This window comes from Dermacentor albipictus, chromosome 3, assembly GCF_038994185.2.
Source record: "Dermacentor albipictus isolate Rhodes 1998 colony chromosome 3, USDA_Dalb.pri_finalv2, whole genome shotgun sequence".
NCBI classification, from domain to species: Eukaryota; Metazoa; Arthropoda; class Arachnida; order Ixodida; family Ixodidae; genus Dermacentor; species Dermacentor albipictus.
Window position 1 is genome coordinate 139,464,765 of NC_091823.1, and position 20,290 is coordinate 139,485,054.

Here is a 20,290-nt window from a genome sequence, read left to right on the forward strand (position 1 = left end):
TCTGCCGTGGCTGAAGAGCCGTCCTGGCACATCCGACGAAGGTAAGGACCTACAAGGGCAATAGGGCTTCAGCCGGAAAGCGTGAACAACCTCATGTGGTATTGAGGAAGTTGAAAAAGCAAAGCCGAGGTTTCTACTCTCATAATTGACATCACCGAGTTGGCGCAGGTTCTTTTAGGCCCAGGTGTAACGTGGGAGGAACTTCCGCATAGACCAACCCGGCGGCATGGCGGCCATAGGAGTACTAGAGAGCCAGGCATGAAGTGCATACTTCTGTGTCGGCTGTCGTAACGGGATTTTGTGGAATCTTGCGAATCACAAAGTTCGTTGTAGGCAAGTTGCTGAGCTTCATGGGCTCGACCAAAGACGTCACTGGCGAACTCAGTAGGTGAGTGAGGAGCCGACGAAAAGAGAGTCTCAAATAGCCATGTAGGATGTCGACCAAACAGCAACTAAAATGGGGAATATCCAGCGGTACCTTGTCATGACGAATTGCTCCCGACGGTAACAAATGGTAACGTGCTGGCCTAGTCACGGTGATACGGTGGAACATACATGGTCAGTATATAAGTTAGAGTTCGGTTTAGGTGCTCCGTCAGTCCATTCGTCCATGTATGATAAGCAGTGGTGATCTGAAGTTCAGGGGAGCAGGCACGAAGAAGGTCATCTACCACTCGTTACAGGAAGTACCTCCCGCGATCGGTGAGGAGCTACCGAGAGGAGCCATGATGTAGAATTACGTCGTGGAGGAGAAAGTCAGCGACATTGGTGGAACAGGTTCTCGGCAATACCCTATGATGGGGAAACGCGTGGCGTAAACGGTCATGACCGCAACCCATATACTTCCCGTGATGGATGTAGTGAAAGGGCCTAGAAGGTGAGGGCCCACGCGGAAGAATGGCTCTGCAAGGTTATCAATCGGTTGTAGCTGGCCTGCTGCAAACGGTGAAGGACTCTTGCGCCATTGGCAGCCTTCACAAGCAGCGACGTAGCGGTGCGCAGAACAGCACATGCCAGGCCAAAAAAACCGATGCAGGATGCGGGCGTACGCACGCGAGACACCTAGGTGACAGGCTGTTGGTACGTCGTGAAGCTGGTGGACGCTGAAGCGTAGATGGCGACGTAGAAACGACCAGAAGAAAGCAGAAGCTCTGGGACATCTCAGCTGATATTACAGCCATACATAACGTTGTCGTGCAACTCAAGCAGGCGAACAAAATTACCTGGTGATGGGGTGATGAGACGGTCGATGATGAGCCGCAAAGACGCGTCTCGTCGTTTGATGGGGATATCATCCCAAGGAACGATGGACAGTACGCAGGCGTCTGAGTCAGGATCATTGAGGTCGGGAAATCGAGAGTGTGGCGTGACAAAGAATATGCGTCTTGGTGCAATCATGCAGATTTGTAGTGCTCAGCAAACGAGTATTCTTGTAGCCGCAGTGCCTAGTGCGCGAGTCGTCTAGACGGATCCTTGAGCGACGGGAGTCAGCAGAGGGCATGATGGTCTGTAATAACAGGAAAAGTTCGGCCAAACAAGTAAATTCTAAATTTTGTGACAGGCCACACTAAAGACAGGCACTCGCATTCAGTGACGGAAAACTTTCCTTAGTATAATGAAAGAACGTTACTCGCGTAAGCGATGGCTCGTTCCTTGCCGCGCTGTTTTTGGCCAAGGACAGCCCCAGTTACATGACCACTGGTATCAGTGCCAAATTCTGTAGGCGATGTGGGGTCAGAACGGGCCAGTATTGGTAGTGTATTCAGTAGACGGTTGAGGGCAGGCAATGAAGCTGCTTGTTCGGATCCCCACACCAGAGCAACGTCCTTCTTCAACATTTCACTGAGAGAGCAAGCTATGTCCGCGAATTTCCGGACAAAGCGAGGAAAGTAGGAATATAATCCTATGAAAGAACTGGACGTCTTTGGCTGAGCATGACACGGGAAATTGTTGCACCGCTCGCACCTTGTCGAGGTCGAGGTTCAACCGGCAGCACTGACAAGGTGATCGAGCATAATTATTTTGCGTCACCCGTAACGGCACCTGCATGAGTTCAGCTGAAAGATGGCTCGACGTAAGATAGCAAGAACGGCCAATAAACGGGTGAGGTGGCTGTAAAACGTAGGCAAGTAGACAATGACATCGTCTAAGTAGCATAGACAGATGGACCACTTATATCGCCGCCGCAGAGAGTCCATCATACGTGCTAAAGTTGCTGGGACACTACACAGTGTGTCTAACGTCTCACACTACACAGGTCATCTAATGCAATAAATCCAGTTTCTCGTGGTCCATAGGGTCAACTGAAATCTGCTAATAGCCGGACCGAAGGTCGATTGACGAAAAATGTTGGGCTCAATAATGGCCATTGAAGGAGTCATCCATGCAAAGCAAAGGGTGACGCCCGTTTGTGTTACTTTGTTCAAACTCCGATAATCAACGCAGAAACGCCAGCTGCCGTCCTTCTTTTTCATGACAACGACAGCGGATCCCCACGGGCTTAACTAAAGTTCGGTGACGTATTTTGTAATCATTTTGTCAACCTCATAACCTTAGTCGAAAGGCTCACGTTGAGAAGGGGAACGACAAGTGCGTTCTCAACGACGCAAACAATTGTGCGAACAAGGACAACACCGCGGGCTGACAGAGCGTCGACAATCGGAGGCAAGGCGTATTCGCCATCGGGAATATTATCTTAAGACGTCTTAGTAATGTATGCATCAGCTTCAGGTAGCATCAAACGTGATGGCAAGAGCATGAGCGTGGTGGTATGTCGGCTGAAATATGGGGAAAATGGGGCAGATCAAGCTTAAGAGCACCGGTCATAATGTGAAAATGCGTAGAATGACTGGATGAAAAGTCTAAGCCGAGGATTAGGCCATGGGGGCACTTCTGAATGACAGCAAATTGGGCTGAAATGGGGTGACGAACAATGCAGACGCGAGTTGTACGTAAAGTAAGAAGGGCAGCAGTCTCTCCATCAGCGACGGGGAAAACGCAAGAGGTGGAAGGCGTTGGCACTTTATGAAGACGACGATGAAGATCTGCACTGTTTACAGAAATGTGCGCCCCATGCAGTGTCGAGGACCGCCGAAATAGTGCCGCCATCGATATCAACGTCTCAGGCTTCAGCTTCTTCGCAGCGTTTCGAGAGGATTTGGGGTGGGAGTCGGCAATGCAGCTTTACCTCCTGACCTTGCGCTGCTTATTTTTCCCATAGGTAGGTGCAGGGCTAAAGCGGGCAACGGGCGAAAAGTGTGCGGTGAGCGAGACTCGAACGACGGCTTGGAAGCGAGCCTGACTGGTGACCACAAGGCGACGAGCAGCGACTATTTATCCTTATAGGATTATCGTCGTTGGAGAAGTACGACTTGGTTGTAGGTGGGAAGTGGTTGCTGTCCGAACGGCGGTAAGGGGTGGACGGCGTTCGAGGTGGCGAGGGCCAGCGGGTGGCACACTAACGGGGGACGTGGTCGATACGGGGACAAGAAACGCATATCGGTTGGTTATCAGGTGTTCTCCACGCGGCAGAGTTGCGACATCGTGCGGCGAATCGCTGGTCTCGATATAATGATGGGGGACGCCATGAAGTTTGAATTGGGCTGGCCACGCTGCACACAGAGTGAATGCCCATGTTCGCGAGCTTCGGCCAATGGCTTGCACGAATGGAGTTGTAATCGATCTCGAGTCACCGGCGTGAAATGGAATAGGGGTCATGGCCTCAAGTTCGCGGCGTGCAATCTGTGTCACCTGATCTGGTGGAACTGATGGCTGTGCTGCTGTGGAGTCTTTCGAAGACGACGACGTCACCGCCGTGTTGGAAAGACAGGCAAACGCTTGGCTGATGCGCCAGGTTTGAGCCTGCTCAAAGCGCCCGCAATACTTTGTAATAGCGTCAACTATAGAGACGTTTTTGCACAGCAAAAGCTTGAAAGCGTCGTCGGCGATCCCTTTCGAGCTGTACGCTAGCTTGTCGCCCTCTTGCGTCCTTGCACCGGCCTTTCGACATGGCGATAACATGTCTTCAATGTACGAGACGTAAGATTATGTAGACCTCTACGCACGTGACGTGAGAATCTTTTTCGCAGCGATCTTCTCGGCAATGGCCTCCTCAAAGAAGTACCCTAGTGTTTTTTTGCAGGTGTCCCAGCTCCCGATCTCAGCTTCGTGGTTATCGAACGAGAGAGATAGAGAGAGCAAGGACAGTATAGGCTGGGAGGTCAAAGAGACGAGCACCCGGATTTCTACCATACACTCCAACTGCCGCTCCTCTGACGTGCGCCGAAGTCGCCACGAGGTCTGTTACACAGACCTACAGTCCCCTTCACCCGCTTTTGGCCCTTCCCGTATCCCCTCCAGTCCGGCCACTGGTGCAGTATGCACGACCTCAAGACCATTGGCACACGGAGGACAATCCTTCAATTGGATTTTATTCTGGACACGTGGCTTGTCACAGTTGGCTCCTTACGCCAAACGTTCCCCACAATGTGCGCCCATGTGCGCCACGTTTCAAACACCGCCGCAACTATTCAGAAACCTTTCAATCTCACCCTGCCATCGAGACCGCATTCTCCGTTCGCCATTCACCTTCTCCGCGCCGCCGCTCCCTTTCCACCATGCGACTTCGATGGAGGCCTCTGCGCCAGGTAAACTAAATATCGAAGTTCAAGAGGAGAGAACTGTGGTGTCAGCGAAATGTATAAGGCTTCACACTTCCCCGAAAAATATTATTGAAGTGGGAATGGAAGGAACATTGATAATAGCACTTGTCGAGACTGGCACTGCACTTTCAGCGATAGATGCCCGTATTTGCCACAAGGTAGGAAAAGTGATGACGCCTTTTCTTGACTGTCCCTTTAGACTGCCAGCACGCAGCACGTCGAGCCATCCGCGGCCTGCACCGCTTGTGTCGAATTCATCCTGTTGCCATCATGCTCACAAGACGTCATATTAGGCTAGGACTTCCTATCCACACAGCATGCGATCACTGACTGCGCCCGCGCCAAGATCGAGATGTTTCAGTATTCGACCGGTATTACCACTGACCACAAGGACCCTTGTCGCAAGATCGCGATTTCTGAAGACACCACTATTCCTGCCTGGTCTTCCGCTGTTGTCAGTATCTCTTGTGACTTTGTAGAAGTCGGCACAGCACGCGTCGCTCTAGTTGAACTCTTAGTTCGGTGCCGTCAACTGCCACTGCCGTTCGCCATCCTTGAATTCAAAACTGACGCCTCTGTCATGCACGTGTCAAACGCGTCGACCGACCCAATTACTGTACGCCACCGCGAACGCCTCCGCAGAACAGAGCCACTGGCCTCATCTTCATTATTTGACACGATGAACGACTCCACTTATCTTGCCGCTCTCGAGGCATCGCCTCCTCAGTCACTGCCGCGTTCTTTTACGCCAGCTATTGCTAGTGACCTTACGATGCCGCAGCGTGACAAACTGCTTCACGTGCTCCAAAGCTTCTCTTCCTCTTTTCACTGCCCAGCAACATCACTCGGCCCCACAATTACTGTTTCGTACACCATCGACACTGGGAGCCATGCACCCATCCGACAGCGTCCCTCCCGAGTATCGGCGACTGAAGGACGCGTTATCATTGGCCAGGTGACCGATATGTTCAAACGTGGTGTCATCCAGCCTTCTAGTAGTCATCGGGCATTACCAGTCATCCTAGTTAAAAGAAAGATGGTACCATAAGATTTTGCGTTCATTATCGAAGGCATAAGATTACCCGAAAGGATCTATAGCCATTGCAACGTATCGACTACGCACTTGACTGTTTGCAAGGAAGGGAGCTTTTCTCCTCCTTGGATCTCCGCTGTGGCTACTGGCAGGTGTCCATGGCTGACGCTGACTGTTGCAAAACCGCGTTTGTAACAGCAGACGGCTTGTATCAATTCACTCTAATGCCGTTCGGTCTGTGCAATGCACCCGCGACCTTTGAATACATGATGGACGGCATCCTGCGTGGCCTGAAGTGGCATACTTGTCCCTGCTACTTCGACGACGTTGTCGTCTACTCCCATGATATTCCGAGCCATCATCTCTTTACAGCAAGTTGTGACCTGTCTCTCGAATGCTAGTCTCCAGCTTAACTTAAAGAAGTGCCGATTTGCAGCACGAAAGCTGACTATATTGGGTCACGTTTTCTCCAAAGAAGGCATTCTTTCTTATTCTGCTAAACTGCGCGCCATATCCGAATTTCTGAAGCCTACCAACTTGAAGCACTACGCAGCTTTATTGGTCTAGGCTCCTATTTTCGACGTTTCGTTCGCAATTTCCCTACTGTGATCGCACCACTACCCCAACTTCTCCAAGGCGACAATGAACTTTCTACTTGGTCACAAGCCTCTGATGATGTCTTTCGGACTCTTCGTCACCTACTCACGTCTCCGCCAATCTTGCGCCATTTTGATCCAAGCGCGCCTGCAGAAATTCACCCTGACGCCAGTGGTGTCGGCCTTGGTGGCGTGCTAGCCCAGCGTAAGGATACTAATGCCGAATACGGGGTCGCTTAGGCCAGTCACTCCCTCACAAAACCTGAGGCCAATTACTCAGTAACAGAAAGAGTGCCTGGCTATCGTATTGGCACTTCAGAAATTTCGCACGTATCTGTACGGTCAACCCTTTGACGTGGTGACGGATCGTCACGCTCTTTGCTGGTTGTCTAACCTCAAAGACCCGTGGGGCCGCCTCGCTTGGCGGGCCCTGCGAATCTAGGAATAATATATCAGTGTCGTCTATCACTCCAGACGCAGACACTCTGACGCCGATGCCCTCTCGCGCTTCCCAGTTACTTAAGACAGCAGTATTTCTACCTGCAGAGATGATATCTCACTACTTGACATCCTGAATATGGCCTCGGAGCAGCGGAAAGTGCAAGGGATCGTCCTGATTTTTTATTTTTGTAAAACACTCCGGCAGCTTCGCCACCTGGAATGTTACGCCGAAGGGGGTAGCATTTAACCATCCGCGACGGACTTTTATACCACCACAACTCCCACAATAACACCCGTACATGGCTCTTAGTGGTGTCCCGCCACCTTCGACAAGATATATGCTCCGCTTTTCACTCTGACCCGCAGTGTGGTCACGGCGGAGTGTCAAAAAGATACACATGGCTTCGGCTAGGATACACAAAAAAGTATGCGCCAGCATTGTCTACCAACGCCGCAAATGTGTCCCGCATCTGTCGCCCGTATCTCTCAAGCCACTTCCCTGCCAAGCTCAGCCATTTGACCGTGCCGGCATTGATTTATACCGGACTCTTCCATCTAACTGCGCTGGGAACCGATGGATTCTTGTTGCCGCAGATCATTTGACACGATATGCTGAAACCACCACCTTGACTGTCGCATGAGCAAAATACGTCGCCTCGGTCATTCAAACAACTTTGTTCTCCGCCATCGCGCACTTCGTGAACTGCTGAACCATCGTTCTCGCGTGTTCCTCTCGGACGCCCGGCAGTCGCTTCTATCAGAATGCCAAATTCCCCGCATTGCAACCACTTATCATCCACAGACCAATGGTTTAACAGAACGATTCAACAGAACTCTTAGTGGCATGCTAACAATGTATGTTGCGTCTGACCACTCCATCTGGGATATTGTACTTCATATCGTCACATAAGCATATAACACTGCCTCTCGAGCCCACAACCGGATTCTAACCATTATTTCTGGTTTACGGCCATCATCACTCCGGCACCATTGATATGGTTCTCCCGTACCGGCCGGGCCCTGCTCAATGGTCACCTGTTTTTGCGGTCCCTCACTACGCCGAGAAAGGCCGACAATTGGCCTGTTCTTTGATATCTGGCCAACAGTGCCGCCAAAAAGAGCATCGCCACCTCTCCTCACCCCTTCCCCATCGACTCACTCGTGTGGCTTTGAGTCCTGCCTATTGCTGCTCCTGGCCTTTCGTCTAAGTACCCCGGCTGGTTGCGCAACCATCATTAGTTAATTACGTGGTCAAACCCGTATCGCCATCTCCCGATACGCGTCGCCAGGGGCGAAAGACTGTGCACATTGGCCGGCTGAAGCCGTATTACAATCCGCTCACCTCTTCCTAGGTCGCAACGGTGGCTACTCCTTAATTCCGTGGGTGATTGTGACCAAGAAGATCACCAGCCTCCGTCAAATCCAGCAGCCACCAGCACCAGCCACACCGTCAAAACCAAATTTGTATATATTTATATTTGATTATATTCTTTTCATGATTTCTATTCTTAAGATTTCCGCACAACGCACACACACACACACATATATGTATATATATATATATATATATATATATATATTTTGTATATATATATATATATATATATATACAAAAATGGTTTCCCACTTGTTCGAAGTATAGTTCTTGACTATCATGTTTGCATGTCATATGTTTGCATCTGCTCTCCAATTTCCGTGTTCAAATTACTCTTAAAATGTGAGGTGATTCAACTATATTCCTGCACCGTGTTTGACGTCCTGAAACATAGACACTCTGCACGCCCGCCTGGCGGGAGTGAGTGAGCACTTATGCGTTCACACGCAGTATCTGATCTTCCTGTGTGGCATTCTCCGCCTCGCCCCTGTCATATAGCGTCTACAGGGGACGTATTATTCGACATATCAAGCAATATGCATCAGCCCTGGTTTGCCAGGTAGCCTCGCAATTTTTTGTTTCTCAACAGTATTATTGAAATTTTATTTTTATTCGTGGTCCGTCAATAAAAATATGTTAAACTGTTCCCGCACAGTAAACTGAATGTACAAAATATCATCTTCGTAACGCCGTCATAGCGTATTACCGCCTTAAACTAACATCCAATAAATGTAACAAATATCCAGCAGAGACATTTATATAGCAACTTTTCAACGTGAAGAAAGAGCACTTTTCACAGTACCATGAACGTTATTTTCACGTATACTAGAGGAATATCAACCTCTATTGGAGGTGTTGAATCTCCAGCTCGTACATCTAATGCTCCTCCAGACAATGTTCGTGGTTTACAGGGTAGCTAAACGTACTCCTTCACAGACTATAGAGGCTGACTGGTGATCTGGAACTGTCGTTTCCTTGCCCAGGCATTGATCATTATTTTTGCCTTTTGCATAGTAATTTTGCACCCCGCTCTTACACTCTGTTTGCTAAGTTCCTCAATCATTTGTTGTAACTCGGCTGCATTGCATGGCACTGAACAGAACAATGTCAGCAGCAAACCTTGGGTTCGTTCGCATATATATATATATATATATATATATATATATATATATATATATATATATATATATATATATATATATATATATATATATATATATATATATATGTAGTGGATGAAAGGAAAGTGGATGAAAACTGATGCTATTCCTAATAAAAAGCAGGCCCCTCGGTTAACCCCCTTTCTTCACGTTTATTACATAACGAGGGCCATGAATCCGGCAACATTGATGCCTTCAGGTAGCATACGTGGGTTTATTGACCAGTTGCCTTCCCCCAAAAAGATCACGTTCTCGTGATGTCTGCGGCAACAAGGACGTTCCACGTCCGCCGCCAAGGTCTGTGAGTGGTGGCGCTGGCTAACACTCCCAGGGTTCTACTAGGCCACGTAAATACCCAAGAAAGTGGATGGGAAAACGGCGCCGTGGTGACTCAATTGGTAGAGCATCGCACGCGAAATGCGAAGGTTGTGGGTTCGGTTCCCACCTGCGGCAAGTTGTTTTTATGCGAAGCATATTACGAGAGCTCAACCCAGCTCCTCAGGCGCGGCGGTGTCGCCATGAAACCACGTGACACCGTGACGTCACGACAGAGGAGAAGTGGCTTTGGCTCAACTCTTGCAAGACGGGCTGGGTGGGAATCGAACCAGGGTCTCCGGAGTGTGGGACGGAGACGCTACCACTGAGCCACGAGTACGATGCTTCAAAGCGGTACAAAAGCGCCTCTAGTGAATGCGGTGTTGCCTTAGAAACGAGCTGTTTCTAAGGCGTGCGTCTCTTGCTCAAGCGCACATTTCGTTGCCGCGCCGAACGCTGCTTTGCTCGACGCTCACCGCGTCCAATGCGGGGCGCGTAGTCGCTGCCCTGTAGCCCATTGTCTTACACCCCTTGGCGGGTCGACGGGAACGCTGTCACGTTCCACTCTTGAAGGCGAAGCAGAGTAACGCATGAGTTGTTTCTTCGTCTAGCCGAACCAAATATAGCCAAGCAACAGCAGTTCACCAGGCTAAACAGTGGTTCAACAACTAAAATAAAGTCTAGTATGCTTCGCATCCTGGGCTTAACCTTACCTAAGCCACAGCCATTTTTTATCCACTTTAATTGCAATTAATTTATCGTTTCTTCATTCCGTTTATTAAGCACAAGTAATTTCCCCTATGTTTTTCTTGGCGTCAGTGTTTGTTGGCTTCTCATCATATGACTAATAAAAATCGGGCCCCTCGGTTAATCCCCTTTCTTCACGTTTATATATATATATATATATATATATATATATATATATATATATATATATATATATATATATATATATATATATATATATATATACATATTTAGTCGCATCCGATAACGTCGTGTACAAAAATTCGATGCGAGGTGTCTAAGCAAGAATATATCGGACAAACACGAGACCCCTTTCCGCCTGCGGTTCAACAATCACCGCGCGCATGTGAAAAGTCTCCCGAATTAACCCTTGTCCAAGCCCGTTCTGCTGTCAGATCACTCCTTGGAATGCGTGAGCGTTGTGCTCTTGCAATATGGTTTCAAACACACCCGTGCACGCGAGCAGAGATAATCTTTTTTCATCTATAAACTTGGAACGTACGCTAAAGGAAATAATGAGAGTCCGGGGTGTCTGACGTGCCTCCGGGATGTGCCGTGAGAGTGCATGGGAAGCGCGAATACATGTTCCGTACTCTAAAATTGAGACGCTGGCTATTCACTGCTTGCTCGTCCCTCCACATGGGCCTCAACGGGGCGAGCGGAAAACCAAAAAATTCTGTTTCCTGCACCCTGCCGCTCAAGTGGTCATTCTGAGGTACATATGGTCCCTTCTTGGAATACGCACGAGCTGTCATTTGTCATTTGTCGGTTAAACCTTCAACAACTGGACCACAAGGCCGCTATTTAACTCGCCTGCCTAAATCTAAGCCCAGGGGCGCACTCGCTTTGCGAATAGCACGCACATATTCTTACCGCACCGAGCGGTACCGCAGAGTTGCCGGAACGGGCCGTGCCTTGTATATGTGTACTGTGAAACTTTGTTTTATTTTTTGCCACAAGTTGCCGTTCTTCTGTCTTCGTTCTGGGCCCCTTCGCTATTGTGCCCCCCTCCGCCCGATTCAACTTGCCCTCTCTCCCGCTACAACGGCAGCACGCGCACTGGTGCTGCGCAGCGACCGCTTTCTGCCGCTACTTCCCGCTCCCCCTCACTCTCCGATTTACGTCTCCCTCCTCCTGTGGGCTTCTTTTCTTGTTTTTTTTCACTGACCTCCTTGCTCTACATACATGGGACTCCGCCTTCCTCTTGCCCTGCATACCTGCCAAAGGCAGCTGTAAATCTGCCAAGGCGCCGAAAATCAATCACTGTCACAACTGTCCCTCTCGGTTTCATGAATGTGAGAATGACCAGGCACCCGGCCTTGTGTCTTCACTATCAAGGCCGAACTGCCATTTTTTTGTAACCCCTGATTACAGTGAACTACCCTGATGAAGATGGGTGCACCGTTCCAAACTGGTGAAAGTAAATACTTGTTCTGTTTGCCTTGTAGCGCCACGCAAGTTCTTTGCGTTGGATAGGTAGCCTGACGAATTCGTCTTTGCCTATATATATATATATATATATATATATATATATATATATATATATATATATATATATATATATATATATATATATATATATATATATATGAGTGTGTGTGTGTGTGTGTGTGTGTGTGTGTGTGTGTGTGTGTGTGTGGGTGTGTGTGCTTCTATTTACGTTGGCTAACCTCCCGTCTTCCTATCTTTCTTCCTCTTTCCTCCAAGAGCATGCGTCAGCATTATAAAACTGATCTTATTCGAAAGGCGCGAGGACGACGATGGACAATGTAGTCGAGGCGGTCTAATTAATCTCGTCAAACGCAACATGGCTAACATGTGCCTACTGAACGTTTTCATGTCCTGGCCACCTCAAGCTGCAGAGTGTTTTCTTAAGCCACATGAATGATAAATAGAGGCAGCTACCCAGAACTTATGCCACTCTTCGTAGCAGAAAAAAAATCCTGAAGAAGTTGTTAACTCGACAACTGGTCCAGGAGCCCCCTCGCGAAAGCGGTAGCCGTCATATTTTACATACACCCCATGGCGCCTAATTTGAAGAAGACTGAAGAGCGCGCTAGTGTAAAGGTGGTGTTTTCTGCCCCCTGCAAGCCTTAAAGCATCCCTTTTTCGCAAGGCACTGACCTATGTCACAAATCACGAAAATTAACACATACATTGTCAGGCAGGAGTCGTTTATGAAATTCCTTTGTCATGTGGTAGAAAGTATGTGGGACATACCGAGCAATGCGTGAATGAAAGGCAGAGGCAACATAAAAAAATGTTATAAGTGGTAGAGAGGGCCACATGACAATTCAGTGTACAAATTTCAAATGTAAGCCAAATTTCCACGCCTGCCAGGAGCTGTGACAAAAGGGTTAGATTAGTATTTGAGACCAAAACGATCATCGAGGCAGGTCATAGGCACATGAATGTTGCTTGAATCTTATTATCGCAAACATACCTGCTCTACCTGAACGCAAATGCGCACAGATCAACCGTGCTAGTGCAGCTTGTATAAAATAGTGGCGTTCTTTTCTCCCGATAGAACATTGTTGGAAGTAAATAAGGCACACAGTGTGTGTGTTTATCTTCTTGTTTGTAATCTTCGCGCCTTTCGCATCACATCAGGCCCAACCAACACATCCAGTTTTTCATCTTAACATTATGAAACTAGGTGGCGATGATTTGATACAGAAAGCAGAGCATTGTGTACCACACACTTCACATGTACTTAACTAGTAAGGGATTGTGAACAACCTGTGAATGCGCCCGACCTTTCAATTTACAGTACGGTATTTGAAATTTCCCTCTCAATATTAGCATTGGAGTCCATCCCTACTTAATGGGAGTACAATGAGAACATGCCCAGTGTAAGCAAAGCATTCAAGCGATCTTAATAAACGAACATGTGTAATGAAGCAACTACAGCTAGCAAAATGTGCTGAGTGGCACTCTTCACATTCTGCACCAGCAATACTTCTCCTCTTCGAAATCAACGCATTGTGCTTGGGCTTATAGTTTGAGTCATATTTCTTCCCATTTGCAGATAATAACTAATTGACCCACATCCTCACGTGGCGCTCAAGGGCACTCATTTATACCCCTTACACTTGCTGGCGTTCAGCCGCATTTGGGTTCATTTACACTCGCCTGAACTCATTGACTTCACACTCTTGTGAAATCATCAGAAACGAGTGAGAGGACTCTTGTACGATAGTACAGCGCGTGCAAGTGCTTGAATGTCACTCACATGCGAGCAACATTTCAAACATTTGTCTATTTCTGCACCCCACCCCACTTTTTGTGACCGCTAAATATCAGCTATTCTTTTGTGTGCTTCATGATAAGCACACGATCTTTGCGCACTGTATTCTGGGCCTGATCTTCAGTTATCGGTGCTATGGTGCACTCTATAGTGGCATTGGAGATCCCGGTATACTGCTTTCTTTGGCATTGGGTTTATTACTGTCGAACTCTGGTGCTTTAATCCTGTGTAGAAAAAAAAACAGAAAAAAAAACAGTCAAGTGACAATAAAAAAAATTGCCGAAATTTTATAATCTGAGGAACAAAATCTCCCAAGAAAGGTCTTATTGAGGCCTATTTTGAGTCAGTGGGTACCTCATAGACGCAAATTAAGACTACACAGCAATCAACAGAAATAAGCGAAATGTCGAACTTGTTATGTTTTTTTCTTATTGTTTCATAGTTTTTTAGCAATGCAACGCTGCTTTCTGACAACACTAGGAAACGACAAAAGTACAGACATCCACTTTTTTCAGTCTGCAATAAAATTTGAAACTCCTAGGTCGAGGTGAGATATCGCGCCATTGAAATTTTGCCAGTGGCATAGAACTTCGCCCCTTCTAAAATTAACGACTGTACTGCTCCTCTCCCGGATATACTGTGGCAATCCTGCTTCTAGCATAAACCGAGGCTTTTTCTCTGCTGCGAGTCGTCACAGTTAAATTATTATTTTCGCCTCAAACGAGCTTCGAACTAAAATAGGTTTTGTATTTCAGTCAACTCGACGCATTGAGCAGAAAAACGAGAAACCCACGCAAGTCTACAGATTACAACGAGGAAAGTACGTAACAAACCGCGAAACTATTCAAAATAAAGCAGTCGTTCGACAAACTTGAACTAGGAAATACAGTGAATTCCTTTTGCAAAGTCCACGAAGGGGATAAGAACAACGGAAAATTTCATGGTTGCAAGGCTATACACGCTTGCTAGCAGCGCGATAAAGCGCAAGTCCTTGTAAAAATCCGCGCATGAAATTTAAACTAAGGTACACCTGGCTAAGGTACTAAGGTACACCTAGCGAAATATAATGTTGTAGCGGGTGGCAGAGTAACGGAGACGATCCAAGAGCACGTACCGCACTGTTTTATTTCAGTGACAGCGAACTATATATATAGGCTGCTTGCCTATGACATAACATAAAAAGAACGAATCATGTTTGACACGTGTGGCACAGCACTTCATATCACTTCTCCCTTTCTTTTAAAACTGAAGTCTTTGCACGGGTCTTCGTTGTCGGGTAGACCTCCGTAAGACCGGCTGACTTGGGGGACAGAGAGCCTGGTCGGCTGGGAGGCACGTTGGAGGTGTTGTCGAAGGAACAGGCGCAGCGCCAGTTGCTTCTGGAGTGGCCAGGCTGCATCGGCCTTCTGGCGTTGACGTGGGCCGAGTCTTGTTGTCCGGGCTGGGTTGAAGCGAGTCGGGAGCCTCCGCTTTTGGGGTCACGGGTGACGCAGGCACGCGACGGAAAATTTGGTCGAAGTGACGTCTGGCTAGGCCACTTGGAGTGTCGACCGTTACAAGGCGTGAACCCTCTGTGCTCTTTACGATGCCTGGACGCCAATGCTTCCCTTGGCCAAAGTTGCGCACCCACACCTGGTCGCCGGACTGGAACCTGGGAGGCTGCGAGCAAGTTCGAGGTAAAGACGGGAGGCAAGTCTCCAAGCGCGAACGAATTTGGTAGTTCAGCAGCATCTCTGAAGGAGACTTGCCGCACGGTAGTGGGGTTCGTCGATAGCCTAGGAGCACTCGCGCTAGTTTTGTTTCGAGATCGTTCACCATCGAGTGCTTAAGAAGGTCATCCTTTATTGTGTGGACCGCACGCTCTGCCAGACCATTAGATTGTGGGTGGTACGGTGCACTACGTAGATGAGTTATGTTGTTGACAGTCATGAACTGGGAAAACTGCTGACTTGCAAACTGTGGCCCGTTATCTGATACAACTGTTTGCGGCAAGCCAAAACGCGCAAACAATTCTCGAAGCCGCGCGATTGTGACTTCTGTGGTCGCCGACTTGACGGGAAGTGCCTCAATCCATTTAGTATGCGAGTCGACGACTATCAGCAGCATGCGTCCCTCTATCGGTCCGGCGTAACCAATGTGAAGCCTTGACCATTTGGTTCCCGTTTCTGGCCAACAGATAGGAACCTGTCGATGGGGCATTGGCTGAGCTTGTACACATGAGATGCACGAACGTGCAAGGCTTTCGATCTCACCATCCAACCCAGGCCACCAGAACAGCGTCCGAGCCAGTCTTTTCATCGCAGATGCAGATGCAGATGTGTGACCGATGTAGCTCGGCGAGCATGGAGACTCGTGCTTTGCGGGGTACGACAATGCGATGACCCCAGTAGAGCAGGCCTTCTACACTGGACAGTTCCAGTCTTCTGCAAAAATAAGGTTGAAGGTGATTTTGACACGGTGACAAGCGTTTAGGCCATCCATTCAGTACAAAGTGCTGCACAACGCTAAGGTTTTCATCGCCGTTCGTCAGCGCCCGTATGGCATCCGCTGGCACGAACGAGCTGTCAAGCGTCTCTGAAGACAACACGTATTCTGATAAGGTGCCCGATCGACAAACGTCTGTTATCTGCATGGGCAAGCGGCTGAGTGCGTCCGCGTTGGCGTTTTCCTTGCCGGCCTTGTACTCTATGCGGTAGCTATATTTGCTTAGAAACAGAGCCCATCTCTGAATACGTGCCGACGCCACTGGGGGCACAGGTCGATCTTCTCGTAGAAGTCCTACCAGGGGTTGGTGGTCCGTGACCAAGACAAACTCGCGGCCCAGCAGGTAGTCTCGAAACTTTGTTACTCCGAATACCAGTGCGAGCGCTTCCTTCTCGAGCTGAGAATTATTCTTTTCGGCGTGTGTTAACGTGCGTGAACCGAATTCATATTCATTCATTCATATTGCATTCAAATGTTATTTATCGGAAGCTATCCCAAGCATTATTTCTGCCTGAAAAAAATTATACTCACGCCATGGGTGCCGCCTTGAATAATGTAAGCTTGCTCCAGTGCGTGTGGTATCTAAGCGATCGTGCTTGGTTTATCAAGAAAGTCACCCTGAGTACTGCAGCTTGAATGAAGTACCTTGGTAGTCGTCGTAATGGCGTCTATATAACTCTGAGTGTCATAATGATATAAAGTTATTGACATTGCTTATGCTAGCCTTGTACATTCTTTCGCTTCGATGGTTAGTAGATGAATTAAAATGTAGCGAGTGTGATACGTCGGGGGATATTGCGTCTCATAATGATGAATTGGCTTAAAGTATGTAACAGTGGGAATTAAGAAATCCTTCCTCTCGGTATTCTGAGCGGCACCCTCAGAACTAGCCTAGCATTGCACGACACACTGGAATGTGTCCGACGGCACTTTGCGCAAAAGAAGCAGCGCGCTTTATCACTCAGCCATCATGGAAGGGAAAAAACTAAGTGTAATGACGGATTATTAACCTAATGCACCTAATGAAGCTGGTCACATACCGATCATCTATGTGTTTGTGCAGGGATGTGCCGGTGGATATTTTTGTTGTGAATGTGCACCATCACGAACCCGATATCAACTCCGTTCACTGCCGCATCGTGCCACCAACCATACTAACCTCGGACGTCTTGGAGAATGTTCCAAAGGATTGGTTTTACAGCATCCGCATGGTAAGCAGTGGCCGAGTGCACTTTCACATATGCGTAATCGGAATGTTGTTTAACACGCAGCATGTAATATAATGCAGAGACTGAAATAAATTTCAACGGATAACTTATCCGGCAGTAAAGACAGCGTAGCACCAGAAATGGTGCCCCGGTATCAGCAATAATGTTGCAAGAAAGAACAGTACTGGTATTGGGACGTGGCATTAGCTTCGTCGGGCTTGTGTTTGGTGATTTGAACAATGCCAGCCAGATACCTATTAGAATGGCTTGAAAGGTGAAATGAGGCATTTCTACATTTGACATTCTTGACATTCGCCCTGTGGTCTACGCTCTGCACAATTCGAGAATTGTGGGAAGGCTGAAATACGCCCTTAAGCTACGTCTAGGTATGAAACAAACTCGGCAAGTATCAAGCGACGCAATATCTAACGTCCAGCAGTGAGCGAAGATGCGTTATGATTGCACAGCCAGGCCTCGTCAGTTTGTGGAGGGCGATAAAGTGATGATTCTATGAACATCACAGAAAACCTAAATATATGTACAACGGGAAGGCCCAGCCTAAGTTGTTCAAAAACTATCCGACACCAGCTACGCAGTGAGTCTACATGAGTATCAGACGGTACAGCAAATTTACCTTCGTAATATGCTCAAGCCATAGAGATAATGGGAAGCAGTTGTGGGCGTTTCTCTAAACGTACCTGAAGACATTGCTGTGGAGTTTCCAGAGTTAATTTCGGCGACGAACGGAGAAGCCACTGATGAAGTAATTAACAATCTGGTTTCTAAAGCGCAGCTGGCACCTAACCAGAAAAAAAAAGAGGGGCAAAATTTACTGCATGAGTATCGGAATATTTTTGTGGACAATCCAGGCAGGGCATCTGTGCTTACGCATGACGTCGAAATACCGTCCTCCCCGCCAGCGTGGTCTAAGGCATACCCCGTATCATCGCGTCAGTATGACATTATGGAAGCCAAAATGAAGAAAATGTTGGTACTGGGAGTGATAGAGACTCGTGAGACGACTACACCTTGCCTTTGATCTTCGTTGAAGTACCTGGAAGAGATAAGCGTCATTGCGTCGGTTACCGCAAGCAAAATTCGATCACACAGGATGTAATCTGCCCGATTCCCAACATTTAAGGGAGCTTCCAGAGAGCTAGCAGCGCTCTATTCATTTCCACCCTAGATATTGTCGCGTGGTGGTAACGTTGAATAACACAGTAGCAATACTGTGAACGACAAAACTAACTTTTATTGGGCGAACCTGTGCCCACAAAACAGGCTACACTTATAGTACAACGATAGCGGGGAATACGGTCGGCGATCGTCGAAAATCTGATCAGCGGGTCAAGCGCGTCGGCTTTTATAGAGCAGTCATCGAATGTTCCAGACTAATCGTTGGGACCTGCGTGCCTTCCACAGAGTTCTACACCATTCGCGTCAGGCGATGAAATCAGATAACACAAGGTTTGGCGACAACAGACAGCGGATAGAAACATTGATAACTTTTCAGAAACTTTGCATACATGCAGGCGCATCCCACGCTGTGCGATAACATTTGTTAGGCGGCGAAACGTGGTCGCCCGATAAACATAAGTACACGTGTCAATATGGTCACAGGTTACTGGCAGGCTCCCGTCAGAGAGTAGGCTAGCATATACGCTGCATTCATTTCACCATTGGGTACTTTTCGCTCCAAAGGATTGAGCTTTAGCTTAATGAACGTGCCATACTCTTTTGCGAGCCTTATGGACAGAGTGCTGCGGGGGTAAGACGGGTTCGCTTTGCCATGTCTAAACGATGTAGTGCCATTTTCCGCGTCCTGGCCTGAGCAGGCTGTACTGATGCGCTTACGCGAATCAGGCTCAAGAGCCAAGACTCCGAAATGCCACCTGGCGCAGGCAGAAGCAATCCACCTTGAACATGTGATCGGTCGGGGCCGTCACCACCGACGTGAAGGGGGTCGTAAGACAGGATTTTCCGTAGTCGCGCATGAAGACCGACATTGGCTCGTTCTGAGGTGTCCCAGGCAACTATCGGAGGTACATTGCAAAGTACTCGGAATTGGCAAGTAGTCTAACCGCTGCCCTCAGAAAAAGAGCACCCCAAGAGGTCATCATGGACAAAAAAGGGAAAGTGCTTTCGGCTCCCTTGGGCAGTAGCGGCAGCATCTGACGCATGTCCGCTGAAACACGTTTTTGAAATATTACAGCCTCATCGCCGATACTGTGAGCCCATACCGCCGCGCGGATTTCCCTGCCATAGATCTACTATCAACGCACATTCCGAAGCGCCCCCTGGACCAGTGGCTATATCACGTCCTGACAACCGTTCTCCTGCGCACTTTGGCAGTAGCGGCAGCATCTGACGCATGTCCGCTGAAACACGTTTTTGAAATATTACAGGTACGGTGGCTTCTGCCTCGTCTACAAACTTTACCCTTGGAATCGTCGGGCGCTCGTCGCAAGACTGTGGTGCCCGTGCCCCGTCTTTGGCCTACCCCGGTTTCAAGCACTCAACTTTACTCCCGGTTTCTTCTGCCACTTGCAGCCTCATCGCCGATACTGTGAGCCCATACCGCCGCGCGGATTTCCCTGCCATAGATCTACTATCAACGCACATTCCGAAGCGCCCCCTGGACCAGTGGCTATATCAAGTCCTGACAACCGTTCTCCTGCGCACTTTGGCAGTAGCGGCAGCATCTGACGCATGTCCGCTGAAACACGTTTTTGAAATATTACAGGTTGGTGGTTTTCCATCGGTTACCTTTTGTATGTGCTAGCCGCTGCTGCCAACGCTGCTTGAGATTTACGAGTGTTACTAGTACCTGTTGAAATGTCGCGTTGTTGTGTGTGCCGCTCCGCGGTGCCTGACAATGGCTTGTACATGACTTGCTGTGAGTGCAAATTCAAATTTCATTTTGGTTCGTGCTCCGGTATATCGGAAGAAGCTTTTACTGGAAAGCGCGACACGTCTAAGAAGGCATGGAAATGTGAGACATGTCGGGGGGTGGGACAAGGGGC

At 48.3% G+C, this 20,290-nt stretch overlaps 1 protein-coding gene across 10 annotated transcripts in view; it reads left to right on the plus strand.

Annotated features, from left to right (window-relative positions):
• The window catches only part of LOC135917740 (uncharacterized), a 224,577-nt gene that overhangs the window by 175,389 nt on the left and 28,898 nt on the right, over positions 1–20,290 (plus strand). For 8 of the 10 annotated variants that reach the window (XM_070536093.1, XM_070536086.1, XM_070536085.1 and 5 more), the window contains one exon: positions 17,123–17,270. In XM_070536093.1, coding sequence (XP_070392194.1) covers positions 17,123–17,270 — 148 coding nt within the window. Of the gene's footprint in view, positions 1–17,122; positions 17,271–19,479; positions 19,944–20,290 lie in introns of those variants that run through there. The other 2 variants (XM_070536095.1, XM_070536094.1) reach the window with 2 other exon arrangements.